General features: G+C 38.8%; 2 protein-coding genes across 2 annotated transcripts; both read right to left on the bottom strand.

Moving 5' to 3' along the window:
• Positions 1-195: 195 nt before the first annotated feature.
• slc19a2 (solute carrier family 19 member 2) lies at positions 196-10,909 on the bottom strand. The gene is made up of 6 exons (XM_036569790.1): positions 10,688-10,909; positions 7,240-7,809; positions 6,597-6,837; positions 3,317-3,509; positions 3,032-3,173; positions 196-2,952 (listed from the first exon to the last, which is right to left on the bottom strand). Exons 1-6 carry the CDS (start codon positions 10,814-10,816, stop codon positions 2,764-2,766), a joined length of 1,464 nt encoding a protein of 487 aa, XP_036425683.1. The 5' UTR covers positions 10,817-10,909; the 3' UTR covers positions 196-2,763.
• A 2,577-nt stretch (positions 10,910-13,486) lies between these two features.
• On the bottom strand, positions 13,487-18,891 carry psmb3 (proteasome 20S subunit beta 3). Its single transcript, XM_036569788.1, has 6 exons — positions 18,733-18,891; positions 16,900-17,084; positions 15,578-15,685; positions 14,983-15,160; positions 14,765-14,859; positions 13,487-13,665 (listed from the first exon to the last, which is right to left on the bottom strand). The coding sequence occupies exons 1-6, from the start codon at positions 18,733-18,735 to the stop codon at positions 13,617-13,619; spliced, it is 618 nt and encodes a 205-aa protein (XP_036425681.1). The 5' UTR covers positions 18,736-18,891; the 3' UTR covers positions 13,487-13,616.
• Positions 18,892-20,030: the final 1,139 nt, after the last annotated feature.

Below are 20,030 nucleotides of genomic sequence, written 5' to 3'. Positions count from 1 at the left end.
GGTCACAGGACGCTGCCCACAGGACGCTGTTGGCTGGATATTTTTGGTTGGTGGACTATTCTCAGTCCAGCAGTGACACTGAGGTGTTTAAAAACTCCAGCAGCACTGCTGTGTCTGATCCACAATTAATAATTTTGTTGAAAACATTGATCCCAAACTTTTGAATTGTGAGTCCAAACTTAAACACATACACGCTGAAGTTTTAACTTCGTTTATTAATGGAAAAATATCGTAGTGGAAAAAATAATTTTACTGTTAATTTGTAACTCATGAGTTATATAGACATTAAAACTGAAAGTAAATATAAAAACATTCCTAAATATACATATACATTTTTGGAACTACATAATTTAAATCATAACTTAGTTAGTTTATTTCTGCATTTACAGTGCAGAAATAAATCTAATTCATAGTTTGGTGATGCATTAAACAAGATTTCACATTGAAAGATACACAGAAAGCTTCAGCAGAACAAAGGCATTTATGTATAAAACCATTATACAATAATGGTCAACTATAGACTCCAGTAAATGTAAAATTCATCTGTGACAGTTCTAATGAACTCACTTTGTCTAAATAGTGATGAATAAACTGTGTTTTTATTGTATTTCTTTAGTGTACCTGTTCTTATGGAGGTCTAAGCAGTCTCGAAGTGTGCCAGTTTTCCTTGATTTGTTGGGCTAAAACTGACCAACAGTTTTATATAACATTGTAGTTTTTGAAGAATTAAATAAAAACCAAAAACAAACCAAGATCTTTGTTCCAGACTCATTACAAAGGCAAGACAGAACCATATAGCATTTAATACCAGACAAATACCACAGTCAAGAAAATAGTCTACTTCACCGCTTCTACCTTACAACTGTTATATTATCATATATTAACTTTAGAGTAAAATACAAGTAGTTTTCATGTTATAAGTACTGCTGGTTGGAGAGTTTTTGCATCGCATAACATACATGCACATACAATGTGCTTTTCCAGTTTTTAGCGACAAATATTTATCTTACTTGGTAACTACTTACAGTTAAATACGCAACTGTCTTCAAATCAGTTTATTTTGGTGTCATTATGAAAGTGCAATTAAAGCACATTGTAATATTTTGGAACACTATTAAAGCCTCTGCACAGTAGATATGCATTAGATAACAGTACGTGTTACTGATTTAGACAACCTATAATCAGATAAAGCGTTTCAGTCGTGCAGATCCAATTGAAATATCCCGTTCTTTTAACCTGCTTGGCTTAAGGCGACTTATCAAATATGAGAATTAGTTGTACCGGGTGGCTCTAAACCAACTGACCATAAAAGGCATGTGTAAGAAAAAAAAACACCAAAAACACTGCTAAATGTAAGACACAAAGAGAAATATGACAGACTTAAATCATGTGTGGTCAAACACACTGATGTATAGTTGGAAAAAAGACGAGGGAAAGGCCAAAGTCAAGTGCGATAATCGATAAATGAAGATCAAAGGCAATCTTCAGCATAAAAGGCAAGATTTGTGGAAGTTGCAGCATTGCAACAGCCAAGAACTCACTGTTCGGTGATTGGCAAATAGGTGAGGCTTACAGGAATGTGACACAATCAGAGTACAGCCTGCGATCTAGAGAACGCCAAAGTGGGATTGTCATAACTAGATGTACGAATAAGAGGGATAATATTTGTTCTGTTTTTTTTTGCCGTAGCAAAACGGCCTAAATTCTCAAGGAGAAACACCTCAAATGTAAGGCAGAATAAAGTCTCATTTAAAACGAGAGCTAACTGTACCACAATACAATACATGATTGATAACAAAAGGTTTTTAACTTTAAAGAACAATCAAAGCCTCCATATCTACAAGATATGACTTAATATATTACTAGTATGATCTTTAAAGCTTGATCTGCGCGCATGTTCAAGTGTCTATAAGTCAGAAACAGGTGTTTCTTAGGATGTGCTGAGCACATCCACATTAGTGTGCTTAGAGATGATGACTAACAATCATGGCTGTTATTGCTGAAATACTACAGATATCATACTATATCCTTAAAAGAAATTTCCACTGATTTCTACAGAATTTCTTTATAATCCCATGAATAAGATGTAAACAAAGACATTCGGAGTGGTTTGATGTGAAATGGTTAATTTTAGAGAAGCTTTAGAGTCAGAATTGTTCACAGTGGTGGTGATAGGAACCAGACATCTGAAGCGTGTAACGCCTCTGAAAGCATCTTCACGAAAACTTATTACATGAAATGGATATTAATACACTGGCCGGTGCACATGAGGTTGTTTTAAAACAGTTTTGTGATAAGATGTTGGCCCAAAACCTATGTCCATCCATGGCGGAGAGGTAAATGCAAGGCAAAATCTGAAGAAAACATTATTTTTTTTGGATTTACCACTATTTTATCAGTGTCAACGTTGCATATAAAAATTCAGAAGACGAAGGTAGATGTACTGGTTGTTTTGGCTGTATTTACATTGAAGACATCTGGTTCCTCACCACCACTATAAAGAAATCCAAGTCCAAAAGTTTTACTACAATGAATTATTTTACATCAAACCACTCTGAATGGCCTTGTTTACATCTCCAATACTTAATTTTTGCAGAAATTCTGAAAATTCAGTGGAACTCCCTTTTAACTTCACCATCTTCTGTTCCAAGCTGAACATTAATAGCCTCAGACTATCCAGACAGGGGCTTTTCACAAACATCACCACTTTTCAGCGCAGAAACTTGTGCGTATCTGTGCAGTAACAGTGTGCAATCGCCGAAATCATGCCTTCGAAATACCATTGCTTTCTTTAGGGAGTGGATGGTCACCACCAGCCGAGTCTGTTTCCGTCTCCCCACTTTCAGTCTGTACCTCGGCACCGTTAGACCTACGGCGTGTAGCCACTTTATAAATGCCAGCTATGAGGAAGATCACTGCTATGGCAGCGAAGTAACTGCCATAGATCAGAAACTGCGGAAGGGAAAAAATGCAACAAATCAGCAACCTGTATCAGCAAAATGTGAGTAAACTTGAAATGTTAACTTTTTACCTGCGGAAAGATGTCAAGACCCAGGCCAGCGGAGTCGACCACAATCACAGTAAGAAGAGTTTGCAGTACAAGTGCAATGAAAGTGTTCACTCCAAACACTAAGGCGTATCTTCTCATGTTTAGATTGGCCGCGATCTGGTACCTGTCACAAAACGTATGCATCAAAGATTCGATCACTGCAGGGCTTCTGCATTACATGCTTCTTTTCACTGTTATTTACAAGAATAAACTAATAATAAAATTAAAGAGTGAACAAAAAATCCATTTCAACAAGGCCACACTTACGTTGCTATGGTGATGAGCAACATGTAGGTCGCTCGGAAGAGAACATAGGAAGTGTAGCACACCCAGATGTTCCTGACTGTGTCCATGAGGTAGACAGCTACAGCGATGACCACAGAGAAAACACAGAGAGCCAGTTCTCCCCAAACTGCCCAAGACACCTTCACAAAGCCTACCCCGAAGGCAGCCAGCGCACCTGAAAACATCCAAAAGGAACCCGTGAGTGAACTTTCAGAAACATTTCAAAACTAGAATTAGGATTTAAAAATCAAATTCAGTGCAGCAGCAATCAAAGCATAACTGGGGGTAAATGTCTCAGATGAAAATGGCTATGTTGATATTTGTACCCACACTCACTGGCCAATTTATCAAGATCACCTACTGAATAGATGCACTTTTAAACATATACAATTCTTGACTGGATCTGTTGTTCTCGGCCACTCTCCACCCCTTATCATCAACATAGAGGCCACCACAAAACCTCTGCTGACCAAGCAGAATCTGGGTGATGTACCATTTCCCAGTACAGCAGGAACACCAACACAGATGTGCCACATTTGTCTGTATTGCTGCAGTTTGAGTGTCTCGGGTTAATTTTTACCTGATAAAATGTCCAGTGAGCATGGGTGCAAGGTCCTTTACACTGTGAAGGGGTGTGAATTATCCTCTGTAATCAAATTACCATGTTTTTATACACACTGTTAGAAATAAAGGTCCCTTTGTTGTTCATTAAAGTATAAACAGTGTAAATGTTCCCTCAAAGCTACAACAGTGGTTTTAAGGTCTGATTGTGAACCTTAAATAAGTTTATCCAGCTGAAAAGTTTGTATTTGTACCTTTTCATAACCGAATGTTTTAAAACAGAACAGTAAAATAAAAGCCTGGAGACGAGACGGGGTGTGTGGAGTCAGTACAGCTTAGAACATATCATTTCAGTGGATTATGGTTCAGTTATGTTCCCTGACTAAAGGCACTGAGATGGACCCTTGAGGGAACCACCCCAGTGACAAGAGGGGCACTGAGACAGGGACAGTTTAGTAGCTTTATTTCTGAGAGTGCAAAATATACTTCTTAATAATCTGATTCTTATACCCAGCAATGTATTCGCCTTGCTTGTGTGTCTCTGTGAGACGTCTGGTATGTTATGTTGTGTTCGTTCTCTTCATGGACATCATGGTGTTTGGAGAGTCCTTGTTCCTTGAGAAAGTTATCGTGACATAAGATAAGGACTTTGCCAGTCTCCAAGCTATCCCTCCAGACACGGGGGGGTCGATGGTTATGGAACTGGAATTGTTTTTCCATCATTGTAGAACTGGGTGAAAGGTCACTTTTAGGAGATTATTTGGGAAACTTTGAGGCCTGACTTAGAGTGAGAGACCCACATGGACGTCATCTTTGTCGACTGAACTTCATCAATAACTTTGTGTTATGTTTGTGAACGGATCCAAATCTGCACTATAATAGATTTGTTATGTATTAATTATATGAAGAGCCGCTATATCATAAATACTATTTGCGTAAAGGTGTTTCTGCTTTGTCCAAGCCTGTGCTTTGAGGGACGTGTTGGTCTGCTGAGATGTTTTTTTTTTAAATTATTTTCTTTTTGTGTTAATAAAAATATGAGAGCTACTTTTTCTACAAACCCATGTGAAATGCAAATTTCAAAATGTGTAAATTCAATTTGACCTGTATTTGAACGAAAACACTACAAAAGGCAATATTTTCATTGTTTCATCCTGTCAACTTCATTGTTTTTATGTAAATGTATCCTCATTCTGAAATTGATGCCAGACTAGGAATGAAGTTAAATGTTCAGATAACATTTTAAAAGAAGTGATGTCATGTAAAAGGCTATAAAAGGAGCATCCAGTAAAGGCCTTTTCCTTTATGAGCAAGGATGAATCATGGCTCGCCACTTTGCTGAAACTTGCGTCAGCAAATAGCATAACTGACAACATTCTGCAGTGAGGGAGGATTTTAATTACGTCACCCTCTACAGTGCATAATATTAACCAATGATTCAGGGAATCTGGAAAAGCGTCTGTGCATATTGGGCAAAGCAAAAAAAAAACAAAAAACCATGAACTGCCTGTGACCTTCAATCCTTCAGACAGCACTTCATGAAAAACCGGTATGTATCTGTGATGGGTGTCGCCACACGGGCTCAGGAATACACTGACAAAGCACGGTCAATAAACGCTGCTCACTCCTCATCCACAAAAGCAGAAACACTGCCGACTTTTCTGGACCAAAGCCCTTTCGAAATGGACTGATGCACGGTGGAAATGTGCATTGTGGGCTGACGATTCAGTGTTTCACATTGTTTATGGCAAAAATGGACGTTGTGTTCTCTGGGCAAAGAGGCAAAGGACCGTCCAGACTGTTACCAGCATAAACTTCAAAAGCCAGGGTCTGTCATGGCTTGGCTAATACGCACATCTGTGAAAACGCCGTTAACGCTAAAAAGATATATACTCATGTTGGAGCAGCGTATGCTGCCTTTTAGACACCGTCTTTTTCAGGGACATTCAATCTTATTACCACATAATGACAAGAAACATTCTGCACGTGTTTCAACAGCATGATTAATCAGAGACTACCTGTCTCCTACTGAAAACGTGCAAAATACGACAACGAAGGCAACGAAATTATATTTCCTCAGCTGAAGGCTTGTCTGCATGTGCTGTCAAAACTGGATCAATTGGTGTGTTCAGTCCCCCAATGTTTATTAAGTGCTGTTAAAAGGAAAGATAATGTAGCACAGCAGTAAACATCCTGTCCTGTCATGCTCCTGGAATGTGCATGTATTTATCAAAAATAAAAAAAATAAAACAACAACAACAATAATAATAATAATAATAATAATAATAATAATAATAATAATTTCAACATGTTCATAAGGCTAGACATAAAACATCATATTTTTGTGCAGTTTGCAATTTAACTCAATCATTCCAGATACTGTCGCAACTTTGTAGGGGTTTGTATTGAATTCCTATTTAAAATCTTTATATTTAAATTCCAATTTGTAATATTCTTATCGTGCTTTCTGACACATCAAATAAATTATGAATGGGTGTTTATCAAACATTTCTAATTTATATCTTAGTCGTGCTATGATAAATTACCCAGCAACTGACAACAATATAAGCTGGTGAAACACTTGTGGCAGGTGACTTTCACTGTAGCTACAAAGGTTTGAACAGTTTAAAATAAACATTAAAAAATGCACAATTTAACATAAATAACCCTGATAATCTTTTTGTATGTGACCTTTACATACCAAGCAAAGTCGATGCGGTCTCAACATAACCATTGTAGATCTCGGACTCCTTCGACGGCAGAATCTTCTCCCACAGCGCTTGAGCATAATTGATCACCTGGAAATAGCCGCAGGTGGACAGAGCCCACCAAACAGACCAGGCAAGCAGAGGACGGCATGAGTAACACTCCACAAAATCTGCCCAAAGGATTTTCACAACTTCAATCAGACCTCCATTGCCACCATGCTTTTCCTTGAGAACCTGGAAAAACAAAGGAAAAACAGGTTTCGTTGTGGCTCATTCATTTCAAAGCATTTCGCTGCTGTCGGAAGAAAACTTCGCATCTGCTTTTTTCAGTTGTTGACATAATTTGAAAATACCTGTTGCTCTTTACATTGTACGTAAATTTCATGATGAATGGACTAAAAGAAATGAGCTAAAATGACTTGGAAAAAATTCTGGTTCCATAGACTTGCATTAAAAGTAAAGTAGGTTTTTTCCTTCTCCTGTAAAGTTACCATTTTGGAATTTTCTTCCAACAACAGCGATTTACTTAGTTCCAACAATGATCACATCCATATAAAAGAAGTCTATTCTTCCTGGTGTGAACACTAACAAACAGGTTTCACAGGTTTTGGTACTAGTAATTGAGAAGCCACTCACCACAGTGCTTTCATCTACATTGAGGGGAACTTTGCATTCAGAGTCTTCCGACTTCTCAATAAGCACACGACCATCCACGGGCTCCTCGGCCGTCCTTTCCTGGGGAACGCTATCTTTCCGGTGGAAAAACAGGCTCCTGCTGGGCATTGGCAGGAACCACGGTGCCAGAAAGGCTAGGCAAGAGGAAGCCAGGGTGATGATGGCGAGGTAAAGATAGGGAACCTGGGCCACAGACACCAAGAGCTGTCCAGTAAGAGAGCCTACAGCCGATCCCAGCAGAGTGATGCTGCGGCAGAAACCGGTCACCCTTTGATAATTGGCCGGCTCCACTACGCTGTAGATGTAGGAGTAGTACGCTACCTCGGTGGCCGTGGCCACACCAAAGAAGAACTCCAGGAGCTGCATGGCGAGCACACCCTGGGCTTTCACCAGCATGGTGTAAGTCACTATGAAGCTGGCTGCTTGGAGGATGAGCACTGGCTTGTAGCAGAGGTAGTCCGTGGCCAGGAACACAGGAAACAGCAGAATAAGGTACGAGTACGTCCATAGTGGATAGATTTCATTCACAACCTGTAGAGGAAAGTTAAACAGGCATTATCAAAAAGCTCACGTTCCCAGTTCTCATGCATGACAGCCGTTTCTCATGGAAGGTCATATTAAAATGACTTGCATTTGCTGACATCCTTAACCTTAAAGTTAGCAATACAATCCATAACAACCCACTGAAACACAGGTGCACATAATCAGCAAACCATTCCTCAGGCAGCTGTTGTAAATTTTACTGAAATATTGGAAACTACATTGTTAAATTCGTTTACAATAAAAAAGGACAGTTAAGATCAACAGAGCCCCTCCAACAAAAAAAAAACAAAACAAAACAAGACAAAAAAAACACTCATTAATCATTCCACTCTTTTTTGGATTATCAGTTATTTTGTTTTCCATTTTATTTTGTACAGCCTTTTACATTAAAAAGCTAAACTATGCTTTATTTACGTTTTATACAACAGTTCCGGTCATGTAAGCTGATTGGTTGAGAAGCGTCTCTAACTGTGCTGTTATTTTGCCAAAACATCACAAGTTTTTCACAAACACTGTATCACTCCGCTGAGACCGCTGTTGCTAAGCAACGACTTTGACAGCTGTAGGAGACGCTCAAGCCATCTAAACGTTTCTACTTCTTTGCCACAAACAGAAAATGGACACTTTTAAGATCACATTTGACCGACAGCCGATTTGGTCAGTCTCTGAAGATGAGACGACACTAAATTCCTAAACTGTCATCACCACTGAGCAGCTTTTCAGTCGGCAGCTGAGACAGAAGAACAGCTAAACAACCTGGAATCAGCCAGAAATGAACCCAACACCATTCGCCAAACGTGTAGTCTGATCTTCAGAGTCTGACCAAATCAGACTGAGCCATAAAACTGCAGCAATAAAAACTAAAAAAAGCTGCTCAGTGGTGATGACAGATTGGGAATTTAGTGTGAGGAGCTGGAGAACGAACTGCCGGCTGTGCAGCGAGTGGGCGGAGCTCGTTACTCTGACGTAGCAACAAGCTGCTCGTTAAGGAACTATAATTTGGTGAAGGAACTGCGAACATTAAAACCTATTAAACGCCGCGTTCACGGCCCAGTTTATTAATTTATTACTGTATTTATTTAACTGTTGTATAAAAGCAATAGAACACTCGAGGAGTGTGTTATCGCCAATAACATCACGGCTGTGATGATCTACGGCGACCAAATCACAGCCGTGATGTTATTTCGCGATAACACACTCCCTCTGTGTTTTATTGCTTAATTAGCGACCCCTTTATTTTAAGTACAGGGCATCAACCATTGCCATATCATGCTTATATGATTTTCACAAAAATGTCACAAATACCGTCATTTGTTACAAGGGCTAAAATTTTTTACATCCCTTGACCATCTAGCACACTACGCACTTCTTCAAGGGTTCTTTAGTAAAGGCAATCATTCTATTTAGAACCATGAGTGCCATACAGAACTATTCCATACCTAAATGGATCTCTGTATGGTGAAACGGTTCTTCAGACTCATAAAGAATGTGCTGTTCAGGTTCTATAGCAGAACCTTTCTGAAAATTCTTCTTTATACACACTTAAAAAAGATGGTTCTTTAAGAGTTCTTTATTACATTGTTCTATATAGAACCATGAACACTCAAAAAAACATTTGTATGCTTAAAGCGTTCTTTGCATGGTGAAATCCTTCTTCAGATTGATGGAGAATGTGTTGTTTAGGGTTCTATAGCAGAACCTTTCTGAAAATACATCTATATACACACTTAAAAAAGATGGTTCTTTAAGAGTTCTTTATTAATTTATTACAAACCATTTTCACCATCATTTAAGCATTAAAGCTTCCGTAAAGAACTCGTTGCTCTGGAAAGAATCACTGCTTTAACTAAAGGAGCCCTGAAGAATCTTTTTTAAGTGTGTAGCTCAGCTTTTAAGGATTGTATTAAAAAAAAATTAGAGAACATCTCAGCATCTTAGTTCAGAGCCAAATTCTCAAGTCTGGTGAGGATTTCAACTCGGTCAGCCTCTTGGCCATCTCTCCTACTCGAGACTCGAGTGAGTGACGCACACACAGGGGAGGGACGAGGCGAGAAACGGCAGTTGGAGAGGAAAGTGAGTCAGAGGAAAGTTATTTTACATGATGTACTCTAAAAAAAGAGAAAACTGACAATAAATATTCCTGAAATATGACTGAATTGCACTCTATTTGATTTGACATTCAGTTGTTGACTGTATAAGATACTGATATAACTACTAGGCTACTTCAGTAAACAGTCTATGGCACTGAATCATGATGCAAGTTAGACATTATGATGTTCTGGACCTTTGCTTGAGGATAATCTCCCTAACTGGACCTTATTGAATTTTAATTATAGACCCCTGACATAGACAGTGACTCTCAGCTGTTCTCCTTTCTCTGATCTTACTTTTTTCTGCTTGTATGACTTCCATTAAATGCCTTTTAACAGGATTATCAATAAAACACATTATACTTTTTTAAGGACTAAGAATTTCAGTACATTTTTAGCAGTTTTCTCATGTTTTCCTGGGACCCCTGAAGGAAGAGAACCAAGTCATTTAACCTTGAAAGGTGACCCACTTGAAAGAACGATGGAAACCTCAGACATAAAGCCTCGTGATGCAACTTCTGTTAATTATTCTGGGATTAATTTGTGCGGACGTATTAATCTCAGAGGGATTAAGAAGCCCGGACATCTCATCCAGTTAACGTGGGTCGACCAACCGAGCACACAGTTATAACGGCTACTTAACATACAATGCAGGTAACAGCAGTGATGAAATAAACACGCTTAGTCTGGACATCAAAGCTGATGCAACGCGTTTTAAACGAAGCACGCAGGTAACACGTGCTGCGTCATCGCCCGTCACACGCACGCGAGCTCACCTCCGTCTCCGTGAGGTTCTTGTCAGGTCCCATCAGAAAGGCGGTGATGAAAGGCTCGGACGGCCTGAGGCTGCAGAAAAACCCGTATATACATAGCAGGACGGTGGGGTAGAGCCACGATTCGGACATGACCACCGCGAATCACTCTTGACCTTCGCGCCGGAGCCGCGTGACTGCACCGACCACCTCTCTGAACCGGGTATTTCTGAGGGGTGGGCAAATATGCGGCGCACGGCAGTGACGATCCTGGAGAACCTGACCAATCATCTCCCTCAGTTCCCTCCGCTTTTGCCACACCTCTGTGTTGTGATAGGTTTGATTCAACGGATCAGTTCGATTCCGGACATTTCGGAGTCGACTCCGATTCCGACTCCACTGACGGCAGTGGAGACACCGATACGTCTGCGCGTCCGCCATGTTGGAGAGGTCAAGATCCGCTTGTGAACAGATTCACTTGTACTGAGAGACGATGAGTCTCAGGATTAAATCAGCCACATCTTCCTTATTACTCAACCGACTTTCACCAAATCTGTTTTGTTATAATCCTCAGACACAGATTAATCCAGGCTGCGCGGATCTGCTCTCGGTAGCTTTTATTACTTTAATAACTGATCGTGATAATTAGCCGTCCGGACCAGCAGGAAAGTATTCAGTCTGCACCTGACGTTAAAAACCGAGTTTAGCGCGAGAAACACAATCAGACACACCAGCAAATCCATCAATGTGTGAATCACTTCTAATCTTAATAAACATAAAAAATATTCTTACTCAAAACACAGTAAGAAGGACCAAGCTGAAGTTGGCTTCCTATTCGCCAGGTTCCTTTTCAAGTTCTCCCATTCCACCTTAAAAGGTTCAGCAGTTACTTTCTGGTGCCTGAAGCTGCACCATTTAAGATGGAATGGGAAAAATCGAACAAGAAGCTGGCAAATAAGAAGCTGACTTCAGGTTCTTGTAATAAGGTGTAAATCTATTATGAATATCTACACGGATCAAGGAGTGTAAGGACTATTAAATGAAAGCTTAATAAAAAACCAGAGGAGAAACAATCACATCAGCAGGTTCTCTGTGCATCACCAACCACACGACCATATCTACATAAACACCACACAAACATGAGTGTGGGTCGCTGCGTTCCCTGCGTTATATAATCCTATCCCACTTTCTGAGAGCAATATTATTGAAATAGTGTAATTTTGGACAGTATCTTCCTTGAACTGTCGCTCTGTAATGGTACTGAATGCAGTCCAGCAGCGATGTTGACCGCCCTAAAATGGCGGCGCCGTTGACGTGCCTGGCTGGACCCAACGCGGCATCTAGGTTGGGGGGAAATTTTTCATTTTCCTTTTTTCTCCACTTTGTCTAAAGTAAAACACCGCCGGTTTATTGGTGTGCGAGTTGTGGAAGAGTGTATTTTCACACACACTGTCTGAACATTGACAGGCTATTTCACGCTGTGTTCACGCCGGTACCGGGAAACTCCAACGTCACTTTGATGAATCGAGTCCGCAGCTTTGGAGTCGACTCTGGATTCTCGAACGCCCGGAATGGAAGGAATGATTCATTTTGGCATCGAATCGCAGCCCTATGATTCAGAATGGTGAAACACCACTCATTAGTGACATTCTGGCCACAGAAATTAATTTGCGTAACACGTCCTGGCCCATTCATTTCAATAGATTAAGTCAGTTCCCCTTGTCCTGACCCACATTAGTTTTATTTGTGCCAGCACGCCTGATCCAGATAGTGAGCCTATTAACAAGGCCTTCCTGTGCTGAAGTTGGTTTTGAGCAGGAAAAATTACTATGGCAGAAATTCAAATGTCTCTCTACTCCTTATATGGTGCACTATGTAGTTCTTAAAATAATGGCTTCTCCACCCAAACAACACGTGTGCACAAATTCTTACCGGATATGTACATCTGCCACCTGTTCCAATACTATTTGAGCAAGCCCCTCGTTAGATGCGCCCTCAAAGGCAATCAAGTGAAACTAAGCATCATGGCAGACAAAGCTGTATATAGGCTACAAAAAATAAAAAATCATTAAAATGCTTAATATTACAAAACCGTAACATTTGATTTGCTATGTTTCTGAATGGCTTTTAAGTACCAAACTACTCTGTTATATGGATTATTCTACCGAATCAGTTCAAAGTCAGAGTATAAAACACAATACAGCCTTTTAAACTGACTTGATTAATAATAATAATAATAATAATAATAATAATGTTTAATTTACATAGTGCCTTTCCCAAACCCAAGAACATTTCATAGTAAAAAACATAATAATCCACAACATGTAAAACAACACATCACATACACAGACAGTTCCCAGAGCTGACCGGAAAATTCCATAGACCACAGCAGACAGTCACTTAGGAAGCCCAGATAGAGGCCCTAGCTGGGGGGGACCCATGTAGCACCACCCATGCTGACTACAAACAGTGATGGGTTTTAGGCCACGTTAAACATTTTGCTGTTGTTGGAAGAAAACCTCGGATCTTCACAGGAGAAGGAAAAAACTACTTTGCTTTTAATGTAAGTCAATGGAACCAGACTTTTTTCCCTACCAAGTCATTTTGGGATGTTTTTTTGGTCCATTCCTCATTTACTCACAATGTAAAGGCAACAGGTATTTTCAAATTATGTCAAAAACTGAAAAACGACAAAAATGGAGATGCGAGGTTTTCTTCTGACACAGCGATATGTAAGTTAGCAGTTATCATAGAAAAAAGAGCAATCGTGTGCTTGTGAAGTATGAGTGTTTGCACGCACAAAAAAAAGACTGCTGCACAGAATCAATAACTAGATCAATTTATTGAGTATTGTGTTAAAAAGAACTACTTCTGGACCAGAACTGTGATGTATTGCAGTACAAAAAGAAGATTCGAAAGAGAAAGGGAAATCAGAAATCAGTAGCAGTTTTCTCTAGTCCATTCTGGCCTTCAGGGTTCGCGTGGTGATCTTATCTTTCTCACTGGGGAAAAGAAAACAGACACAACAGTTACATCAGTTGTTGGTTTTGAATAAAAATATACAACCCTGGAAGTATATATATATATATATATATATATATATATATATATATATATATATATATATTTGTGCTTTACCATATATATATATATGGTAAATATATATATATATATATATATATATATATATATATATATATATATATATATATATATATATATATATAAATTGTGCTTTACCATATATATATATATATATATATATGGTAAAGCACCATTTTATTATTTTATAGCTCTAATAAAGGCGGCAGTAATCAACAAATCACTGATATCCCTTGCATCTTGCATGTGTGAAGCCCACAGCCATCACAACACAGAAAAATAATTAAATCTTTTCAGTTTATCAGTGTATTATTATCAGTTTCTGCATTATATTTCACAATAATATTAAGCCACAACAAACAAAATGTGAACTAGGAGTGTTGTACCCATTTGAGAGTATTACAGTATTAGCTATTTGAGACAAATGCATGTAAATAAAAGAAAGCAGTAAATGCATTAATTGAGACACATCACAGGGCTTATGAAAACAAAAACGTCTAATTTGGCACTAACATATTTAGAGGGCAGCATGAGTAACGTTTATTAATTTGTTAGCTATGTAGCTAATTCTAATGTTTTGAGCATGTATGAGTTGGTTATATTTTCACTTTCAAGAAATAACACAAGCTGTGTTTGACTTTACACATGATTTTGTGTAACTGTCGATATTTGTGAGAGTGTGCACCCACCACTGGTGTGTACCACTTCAACAGTACTACCAGTGTCATCTACTGAGCAAACATAGCAGGGAATCAAGATGGCTAATGTGGCAATTTGGCCACTTTTGGGCTGTACTTAATACATGCATATAAAGAACAAGGAAAAGACAATTAAACTGTTAATTGCAATTATTTATAGTCAATTAACTGTCTGCTAAAATTTCATGGTCGTGACAGGCCTAAGGGAAACCAAGCACTGAGAGGGCCTGCAGGTTCATTCATGTGTGCTGGATTAATTAACAAAGAGGAACAAAAACAAAGGCAGACGGGCGATACTCACATGACATGGACTATAACTCCCATACCAGAAACAGCATCTCTATCTACAGCATTCAGCATTGCCTGTGAAATGGTCTCAAACAGGTCTTCTGGCCCCTGAACAGGACAATAACCAGTGGAGAACACATCAGAACACAGAGCAGAGAGAGAAGATTTAATCTTAATGACCAGTCACACTGGTAATATAAGCTCTGTTATGGATGCTAATGATCCACTCACCATGTCAGGTTCCCATAGCGACTCGCACATGCCGTACATCTGCTCTGAGCATGTGCCACTGACCACGAAATCTTCTGTTACCATGGGGCATCCAATCAGGTCCAAAGAGCAGATGAAAGGCTCAAAGGTTTTTGGGTCTAGACCAGCAATCACAGGCTCGATGTAGTAGGGTCCAAACCTAAGACAGGAAAGTCAGGATCCCTTTGTTTAAGGCTTTCATATAGAAGCATTTGTCTCATGTTCTTCAAAGGTTTCTTCAGACACTGTTAACAGATCATTCATATAGCAAAGCATCAATGCAAGGCTGAAGAAGTAAAAGCCTCAGTTCCTTATTTGTTTTAACAGCTGTTAGGAAACTGGATAAATTCAACTTTTTAATTAGTTTTCTAAGCCAAGCACAGCAACAGCATGTCTAAAGCCAGACATACACTGAGTGATTTTAGAAATCTTTGTTGACTCACACAATATATGTTTGAATCGCCCCTCATGTTCAGCCAAAGCCTATGATTTATGTGCTCACACTGTATGAAAATACTCAGTCCGACTAAAATCGCACAGTGTATGTCTGGCTTAAGATGGGTAGCCTCATACTTGCCTCCTCTCATACAACAGGTTGGACACCATGCTCATGAAGGTCTTAGGCTTGATCTGACGACCCTCTTTTAGCTCATACAGGTTCAGGCGGAATTTGAGCCTTTGGGACCTGATGGTGGAAGAAAAAAAACAATGACAGGTCAGATATGTCTGAAATAACCAAAGTACAAAGGCACAACTAACTATTTTAAGTTGTTCCTGATAGATATGTATAGCCTATATTTGTTTCTATTCATTTACTGTGTGTCTGTAACTGAAATACAGGTTAAAAATTCAAGATTGGGATCTGAGGTGAGATTTTCAGGACAAGTTCCAAATTCAAATTCGGCTTTCTCTGATTTAAGCACTACTTCCCTATCAGCTGGGAGCAGAGGAGGTTTTGCTAAAAAGGAATTTTGCTGAATAATTCAGTAATTAAGGTGTAAACAAAGTAATTCAGAGTGGTTTGAAGTTAAAAGATGCATTGTAGAGAAACGTATCAACTGAGATTTCCTCATCGTGGTGGTGGTAGGAACCAGGGGTTGTGATGTCCACAATGCATATATAGCCATTTTATTTACTATTCAAAACCACCTGTGATACCACACTTCTGGGTATATGTATATCGTCGCTGTCCAAAGAAAAACATGTATCTCCAAAATAGTAACTAGACAGGAGAGAGCAAAAACACTCTTACCTTTCAATGTAAGTCAATGTAAAAAGGTTTTATTCCAAGTGATTTTAGAGCATTTCTATTGGTCCAATCATCATGAAATTTTCACACAATGTAAAGGCTGGTGTGTTGAAATGATGTAGAAAAATAAAAATCGAAAAAAATGGAGATGGTTTTCTTTGGACAGCATCAATATGTATTGTTAATAACAGAAGATTTTCTTTACTACACCTTGCATATACCTCTCCACCCAACATGTATTTATCCTAGCTTGGATGGCAAGGTTTTAAATGCCCACGTTAAGACGGAGGGAGCTAGTATACAGACTGTCCTCAGGTGAGAATGTAGATGAGATTGAAACAGAAGTAACCAGAAGATAATAGTTGTATATAAAATAATAATAATAATTTAAGGCCAAAACCTTAATGCAATACGTCCATTAATGTAGGAAACACATTTGTAACAATTTCATGTAATTACTTTCTGTAAGGTAGCTTGTAGAGGCAGAAGTCTGGTTTCTATCAGCACCAGTGCATTAAATTCTTTAAAAACACAACAATTTAATTGTGCAGAAATTTCGCGAAACCAGTGGATTTCCGCTCTTCAGTGTAACGTCAAGAGAAAGAGAGTCCAAACACAAGTTAAGAGAGACTGGAGGAATTCATGCTTACACTGTCTGCACATCAGTGGCCAGGCCTGCCAGGCCAATGTAGAGTCTGTCACCCATGGGGAAGATCTTCTGAAAATCAGTGGTGACCATCTGTGCCTGGATGCCAAACCTCCGGTCTGACGCAATTGCAACACAGTCCTTCCCACGCATGGCCATGACGGCCCCTCCATTATATGACATAATAGACTGCAAGAGAAAGATTACACCAAATCTGAATACACAAACAGTCTGACAAGGCATAGCTTTTCTTCATTTCCCTTCCTCATCACATCCCAGCAACTCTTATTCCATCTTACTAGCATCAGAAAGCTTGTTCCAAAATCGATACCTATCTATAATAAATTACATCGCCCATCCATGTTACTATGCCTCTCTACTGATAAACATATCATGAATAAATGGTATTTTTTGGGGGTGTTTCTCTACTGATAATCAAGCTTTGAATGGGTAAGTAATGATTTTTCTGCTCTTTATCTATCTATCTATCTATCTATCTATCTATGTATCTATCTATCAACATCAGGGCTTCTTTTTTACTATGCAGTCAGTAAAAATATCCACTTCCAGCACTTGACACTTCTTTCTCATTTAAGCCAGACCCACTTTCAGTTTGTAATTTAAAAGAAGGTACTGAAAAACTATCGTTCAGGAATCGGTATCAAAATCAACCAATCAGTATTGGTGTATATGTGTATATTATATATAAACCAACCAAATATCACTGTGTGCTGCATAGAAGCCTAAGCATACAGTAGTGTACAAAACAAATTAAATCACTTTCCCAGTTTGTTATACAGGCGTTACACCATTCTCTTTGACACAGCTTCACACATGAACTCCCACATACTTCTAGAGATTATAAAAATTCATGAGGATTATGTACAAACAGCATGAAGCCGGCTTCAGCTCCTTTTTGACTACAACAAAAGGCAACAACCCTTTAAGAAATCTGACACATGGAAATACATGGATTTCAAATATATGACACATTAACATATATAGATTTTCCCTTATAACCAATGTATTTAACACACATGGCCATATATGTGACACACGCCTTACTTGAAATTGACTGTTTTAAAATATGGTATATGCTTTTCGGCCATTTATCAACATATACAAATATATGTGTAACAAATATAAATGGCACGTATTACTCATACATACTAACTTCATATGATAAAATAGGTTTTTTTATTGAATGTATGTTTCTGGTGTAGTTTTGCTTTTGAAAAATCTTTCAGTCTGTGCATCAGACACATGTACCTGATATACCATATATGCACGATCAATATATAGGGTAGACGTACATCTACATATACTTTGAATTATATACCTGACCCTTTGCATGTGCATATACGGCCATATTATCAGATTTCTGTATGTGAAACCTCGCGCAATTTTATTAGCTAAACTCTAATTTACAGCTTTTGTTCATTTTAAACACTCTGGTCATTAGTATTTTGGAGTAACTTGGATAGTTTAATGGGAACTACCGAGCACTAATTCGTGGCCAGATAACCTAGGTTAGCTGTGTCAGCCAGCTTGGTCAGCTAACACTTTCATTTTCAGAACAAGCGAGTTAACTACTATTACTTAGGTACGCTTAGACACGTTTAATTCGCTGTAGTGTTACTATAACAGCGGTAGAAAGCTATTCTTAACCCAATACTGGTGAAAGTACGGTAAGAAGCCGTTAGACGTCTCTCCAGCCGGTAATCGTGACACCGCAGTCCAGCCTTAGCTGTTAGCTAACGAGCTAACCAGTCTACCGAGGAGCCGCGCGGCGCGCAGTCAACGTCACTAAACACAGAGGAGACACAGAGCGGCTTACCATGACGGCGGCGATGGAGGAAAACCGAGAGCAGAAATATTTACTAAAAGAGTTTTTATATTCAGACCCGAGACGCTCAAACAGTGACTACACAGTTTCGTGTAGCAGCGCCCTGTGCCTTCTGCCCGCTGCGTCACATCCGCTCCGTTTGTTTTGTTGGCGCCACCTAGTGGTCCCGCCTGCCATCAGACATTTCTGTAACTACAGCCTGTTATTATAAGCCTTTATAACGTCTCCAATGCTGCTCTCCAACCGCGGATCTGAGAAGAGAGGCAGACATGCTTATTGATATTAATGACTCCATGGTGCTGCTTTTATTTTGTAATACAGGTTGTGAACATAAGACGTGTTTAAATTATTATATTATATTATATTGTATTATATTATATTATATTATATTGTTACATATTACATTGTCATAAGTGTCGAATGATAAAACGTAAACGCCAGAGAAGAGATTTATGTGAAGACCGTGTATTTGTTAATTGAAATTGAAAACCAAAAAAACTGTATTTACCTTTTTACTTTTATATATATATATATATATATATATTATAACACATATATATGTATATGTAATAACAAATAACAATTATTATTATTATTATTTTATTTATGGCTTTTGTGATATTATGAACTATAATTGCCTTCCCTCAACATGTATCTCTGTAATAATCTGACATTGGAAAAAAGGAACAAAAATCCCTTCCGTCTCTGTTTTTGGTAGCATATTAAAGTAAAATATTAGCGGGACTAATACAAAAAGGATTTCTCGAAATTTCGATTAATCATTTCGAAATTATGAATCTCGTGATTTTTACTTATTTAAAAAAAATATATTACGTATTTTCCCACTGTTTTGACTCTCTCTGTTGACTTGTGTCGATACTGCGAGAAAGTAATTACTTGTGAAGAAATTACGCCGACATAACGGAGCAAGATTTTGAGAAAATAAGCCTTTCGACAAAACCTCGAAAAGCCATGGAATCAAGATCTAGAGAATATTCGCGGTAGTCTAGACTGCAGCTGCAATTACTTCGCCATGCTCGAGTCAGATATTTACGGAGCCCTGCTGGTGACATCCTGTATAAATAAAAATAATGCGTGGGAACGAGATCCTAATGCGTGGCCATGACTTAGTACGCCGTGATCTTATTCCCACGCCTTACTAAGTCATGGCCACAACTTAATCATCTCATTCCCACGCCTTACTGAGTCGTGCCACGCATTAGGATCTCGTTCCCACGCGTTCATAAGGCGTGGCCACGCATTATTTTTTATTTATACAGGATGTCACC

Source organism: Colossoma macropomum, unplaced genomic scaffold (genome assembly GCF_904425465.1).
Source record: "Colossoma macropomum unplaced genomic scaffold, Colossoma_macropomum, whole genome shotgun sequence".
Classification (NCBI taxonomy): domain Eukaryota; kingdom Metazoa; phylum Chordata; class Actinopteri; order Characiformes; family Serrasalmidae; genus Colossoma; species Colossoma macropomum.
Note: the sequence above shows the minus strand (reverse complement) of the source record. Positions and strands in the feature narration are given on the sequence as shown.

Bases quoted from the DNA above. Each gene is read 5' to 3' on its own strand.
- slc19a2 (XM_036569790.1), bottom strand. From the start codon at position 10,816: ATGTCCGAATCGTGGCTCTACCCCACCGTCCTGCTATGTATATACGGG. The intron at 3,174-3,316 runs GTAAGTGTGGCC...GTTTTGTGACAG, and splicing joins TTGCTCATCACCATAGCAAC to GTACCAGATCGCGGCCAATC. The intron at 2,953-3,031 runs GTAAAAAGTTAA...TCCCTTCCGCAG, and splicing joins GTCTTGACATCTTTCCGCAG to TTTCTGATCTATGGCAGTTA.
- psmb3 (XM_036569788.1), bottom strand. The intron at 15,686-16,899 runs GTAAGCATGAAT...TTCCACCATCAG, and splicing joins GCCACTGATGTGCAGACAGT to GTCCCAAAGGCTCAAATTCC. The intron at 14,860-14,982 runs GTGAGTGGATCA...TGTCCTGTTCAG, and splicing joins CGCTATGGGAACCTGACATG to GGGCCAGAAGACCTGTTTGA.